Source organism: Lactuca virosa, chromosome 4, assembly GCF_052849685.1.
Source record: "Lactuca virosa cultivar CGN04683 chromosome 4, Lactuca_virosa_CGN04683_v6, whole genome shotgun sequence".
Lineage (NCBI taxonomy): Eukaryota > Viridiplantae > Streptophyta > Magnoliopsida > Asterales > Asteraceae > Lactuca > Lactuca virosa.
In genome coordinates, this window is record NC_136429.1 from 240,893,122 (window position 1) to 240,898,302 (window position 5,181).

The 5,181-nt window shown below is 28.6% G+C and overlaps 1 protein-coding gene across 1 annotated transcript; it reads left to right on the forward strand.

Annotated features, from left to right (window-relative positions):
- Positions 1-616: 616 nt before the first annotated feature.
- LOC145105749 (protein FAR-RED IMPAIRED RESPONSE 1-like) lies at positions 617-3,623 on the forward strand. Its single transcript, XM_079042827.1, has 5 exons — positions 617-704; positions 958-1,727; positions 1,875-2,069; positions 2,247-2,600; positions 3,003-3,623. Exons 1-5 carry the CDS (start codon positions 617-619, stop codon positions 3,621-3,623), a joined length of 2,028 nt encoding a protein of 675 aa, XP_078898953.1.
- The last annotated feature ends 1,558 nt before the right edge of the window (positions 3,624-5,181 follow it).

Sequence of the window (5,181 nt, forward strand, 5' to 3'; positions counted from 1 at the left end):
ATCAGTTTCCAATTTGATGATATATTTAGCTCGTTTGAATCGGATATGAGGAATTCATTATCAAGATTAATTTCTTTATATAACTCGTTAGCAATTATACGTATTCATTCCATTAATCGTGAAGTTTCGCATCTGTGTTTCAGTTTTCTACTTCGTATTCAGTTCCCGATTTGATCAGGTATGTATATAGTTTGAATCGGATAAATCGGAGTTCATTATCAAGATTATTGCTTTTTATAATTTGTTTGGAATTACGCTTATTATCTTCGTTTTGGAGTTGTTTAATCGGAGTTCATTATCAAGATTATCAAGTTTCGAATATGTATTGGAGTTATTTCATCGGATTTTTGTTAAGTAGTTTGAGATATTTATTTCAAATCGGAGCTGATTTAATTTTTAATCGGATATATCGTTGTAGTTTTTACGCTCTGTACTGAGAGAGATTGCTTAATTACATCATCTGATCATATATGATTTAAGTTTCTTTCAGATATTTTGTACGTTGAGGTGAGATATATTCAAAATTAACCAGGTTTTCATCTTTACGACTTTTTTTGTGAGATATATTCGATATTAAGATTGTTTTTGTTTATTTATATAGATCATTTGGTGTATTATGTCGAATTCTAGTGTTATTGATGGTGATTTGTATTCTTCTATGAGTGAGAGTGAAGAAGAAGATGTTGAGAACTCATTTTTTGAAGGTATCAGTTATTGAATTATTTTGTTGTTTTTAATTTTGTTGATTATCATTTATTTACATATGAATATGTTAATATGAATAAATTGTTGTCTTATTCATATATGAATAAACGTGTGATAATTGTAATTTCGAATTTATTATTTTTTTCGTTTTATTCATATATGAATAAGTTATGTTTTATTTTATATATTTTGAATCCTCATGAATTTTATGTATTCATATATTATTGTTTTATTCATGCATTATTATTTTAGGTGGTGAATCTTCAAGTTCAGTACATGATGCACAATATTTTGATGATATAATTGGAGAACATGTCTATAAGCCAGATGTACCTGTTCAACTTATTCCATTTAAGGGTTTAATCTTCAAATCATTAAAGTTGGCTATCAAAATGTATTCTGAGTATGCTAAAATTGGTGGTTTTGGTGTTAGACTGAGCACACAGTCAATGTTTGATAACAAGATTATAAAGAAGAAACATGTTATATGTAATCGTGGTGGTAAACAGAAAAAGAAATCTTGTGACACATTAGGTACAAGTGGTGTTAGGAGGAAACGAAATTCAAATTCAAGAGCTATTGGTTGTGAAGCAAAGATTATATTTGAATCTGTGTATGGAACTCCAGATTATAAAGTTTTTCAGTTTGATGAACTTCACAACCATCCACTAGAGAAGAGAAGCGATTTAAAAAAGTCGAGACAAATGTCATATTCAGAAAAAGAGTTTATTGTGCGTGCTTCCACATCAAAAATAGGTCCAACTATGGCTCATAAGTTGAGGGCAAGTTTGAGAGGTGGGTATGAGTTTGTAAAGCCAAAAGTAGTTGACTATAAAAATTTAAGGAGAGATATCAACAGGGTTATTGGTTATAAAGATGCTCAAATGATAGTAAACACAATGAATGACCATCGAGCTCACTATCCAAATTACTCGTTTGAGTTTAATTGTCAAGATGATGTTTTGGACTGTATGTTTTGGGCTGATGAAATAGAGAAGACATATTATGCTGAATTTGGTGATGTTATCTCGTTTGATGCGACTTTCCGAACAAACAAGTAAGTTATTTTATCTACTTTTGTTTATAGCTTATTCATATATGAATATTTTTATATTCACTTATTAATACATCAAAAATTGACTTTAATGAACATTTTTTTTGTGTGTTAGGTATCGAATGGTTTTGTTCCGTTTACTGCTATTGACCATCATAAAAAATCGGTTACTGTTGGATCTGGGTTGCTAAGCAATGAAAGCATTGAGTCTTACTCTTGGTTGCTTAAAGCATTTCTTAAAACTCATGGGAAAGAACCAACACTTGTTTTAACCGATCAAGATGCTGCAATAAAACAAGCTGTTGAGAATGTGTTTCGTAATTCAAAGCAGCGATTATGTATGTGGCATATAATGAAAAAGTTGAAAAAAGGTATTATTTTAATATATTTCAAATATATTACTTATTAGTATATTCATTTATGAATATTGATTGTTATTTTACTTATTATTATTTATTCATTTATGAATATTTTTGTTTTAATACAGATATCAGATGATTTATTTACGAACACAGACTTTAGAAAAAGGTTTTCGAAGCTTGTTTGGGACATTAATATGAAACCTGATGTTTTTGAGGTGAAGTGGGGTTTGCTTATGAAGGAATTCAATCTTGAAGACACAAGATGGTTTAAAGACATGTTTACAATACGTGATTCATGGATACCTGGATATTTTAGTGATATTCCAATGTGTGGTTTGATGAAGACTACATCGAGGTCAGAGAGTATGAATTCATTCTTTAATACATATTCAGAAAGTGGGAACTTACTTTTGAATTTCATGATGAATTACGACACTGCCATTCAAAAGCAAAGGAATACTCAACGAGAGCTTGATAAGGCATCAAAGAAAGCATCATATAAAATGCAAACACCTCGAGAAATATAACTACAAGCATCAAAGGTTTATACAAGTACATTATTTTTTGAGGTGCAAAAAGAAATATATAAAGCATGTTTTTTCTGTACATACTCATATGTTGGTATTGAAGATGGTTGGGAAGTTTACATTGTGCAGCACAACAACAGTAAAAGTGATTTTAAAAATGAATTTAAGGTAATTTTACTAGTTTTTTTTATGAAAAATGTAATAATATTCATATATGAATATGAGAATATTCATATATGAATATCAATATTCATATATGAATATCAATATTCATATATGAATATATGAATATATGAGTGTTGATATGAGTATTCTTATATGAATGTAAATGTGTAAATTTTGTTTTTGTATCAGGTTGAAATAAAAGCTGAAGAGAAAGAAATAAATTGCAGTTGTGAACATTTTAAGCGTATGGGTGTTTTATGCAGACGTGCTTTTACAATAATGATGAGATGTGGTGTTAAAGAAATTCCTGAAAGGTACATTTTGAAGAGATGGAGAAAGGATGTGATATCAAGAAATTATCGTTTTAGTTCTGTTCAATCCGATTCAGGTGATTGTGAGAATGTAAAGTTAGTCAATGATTCATATTATAGTTTTGAATCATGTTTGGATATTGTAAGAGATGACAAAAAGAGATTGGCTTTGTTTGCTGAGAAACGACAAATGTTGTTGAAGGAATTTGAGAGTGATTATATTTCTCCTGGATTGAAAAGCAAGACAGATGGTGAAGTCGTATGCAAGCTTTTGGGTGTTACTATTCCTATTCCAGAAGAGATTAATATTCATGTTCCTGAAGTTCAAAGCAATAAAGGTTCTGGAATCAAGAAAAAAATTCCAAGTGCAGGTGAAGTAGCATATGAAAATTCTAAAAAAGAACATAGAATGTGTTCAGGATGTGGAAAACGAGTTCCACACAATTTACGTACTTGTCCAGAAAGAGTTGGAGCTGCTAAATCAGCAAAAGACAGTTAGGGATTTTTTAGTTTTTTTATATGTTTTTTGGTTTTATTCATTATGAATATATGCAGATAAAAACAATAAACAATAATTCATACACATTTATATTGATATGGTAAATTGATATGTTGATATTTGTTTTTAAATTACTATAAAATAAGTTATATTGATATTATAAATTATTCATAAATGAATACAAATGTGTGAAATTTGTTATACTAATAAATAAGTAATATTCATATCTGAGCTTTTTTATGTTAATATCTGAACTTTGTTATACTAACATATTAATTTGAACTTATTCATAAATGAATATATCATATTCGTATTCATTTATGAATAAATAAAAATAAAGTTTGAAAATATTTGAATATAAAAGAATGACATAAATAAGCAAACTTGTTTCTACTAATAAGTTAGTTATATTCATATCTGAAATTTGTTATATTAATATATGAACTTTGTTATGCTGACATATTACTCCTAATTTAATCATAAATGAATATATCATATTCGTATTCATTTATGAATAAACATAAATAAACTTTGAAAATATTTAAATATAAAAAACTGACAGAAATAAGCGAAGTTGTTTCTATTACATAATCATTCAACACAAGATAATAAAAGCTGTTCATAAGCATTTCACAAAATATTAAAACGATGTTCAATAACATTTAACAAACCATTTAAAACTTGTTTCGCAGAATCATCTTACATGTACTTCAAATCCATTCATCTTCAACAAAACTATTCTATAGCATCACACTTCAACATTCTTTCATCTTCACAAGCAATCATCAATATTCTTTTAACCTTTTTTGAATTGTTTGCATAGCCTTGTATGCATGATCAGTACGCACTTTGAATTTAACTTTTTGATATTTTTCAGCAAGATCCAACACCTTAGCCTTCAACATGTTAATTTCAGAAGTTAGCATTATGTGTGCATATCTTTGCCTGAGCTTCTCTAAAGTAGTTTGCTGAACTGCACTTTCTTTATGAAGACCTGGTTTCCACTTTGAGAGTGGTTGTCCCATATAGGTCTCCATATGTCTCATTGCAAAGACCCCACAATCAACTTTGTTTTTAACTGTTCTCCATGACATTTCAATTCGTTGGGGTTTGATACTTTCTTTTGAGATTGCATTTGCTCTTGGATGTTTTATTTCTTTAAAGTATCTCACAAACAAATTTTTCTGATCATTAAATAAAATAAAAGTTAGATATGTAATAAATTGGTTCTTTTATGTTGTTGTGAATTGGGTACATACCAAAGGTTTCAATATTACTCCGTATTTCCCTTCATAATCCCCCTCAACTACACTATTGTCTAGAATTTCAATTGACGGTTTCTTTAAGTTGAAGACAATCACAAAAATGTGAGCACTTCTAACAACTGGAAAGAATACCTGTTTTTATGTATATAATGGTAAGTATTTTGTTGATAAAATATATATAAAAAAACAACTTTAATTAACATACCATGTCAATATCTTTTATGTTCAAAATTTTTTTGTACCCATTGGTACTGTCATGAAAGTTCTCCTTGAATTTTTCATACTTTCTTTCA

Excerpts from the sequence above, each read along its gene's own strand:
- LOC145105749 (XM_079042827.1), top strand. The coding sequence starts at position 617 with ATGTCGAATTCTAGTGTTATTGATGGTGATTTGTATTCTTCTATGAGT. Across the intron at positions 1,728-1,874 it reads ATTATGCTGAATTTGGTGAT|GTATCGAATGGTTTTGTTCC; the intron begins GTTATCTCGTTT and ends TTTGTGTGTTAG. Across the intron at positions 2,070-2,246 it reads TAAAACAAGCTGTTGAGAAT|ATATCAGATGATTTATTTAC; the intron begins GTGTTTCGTAAT and ends GTTTTAATACAG.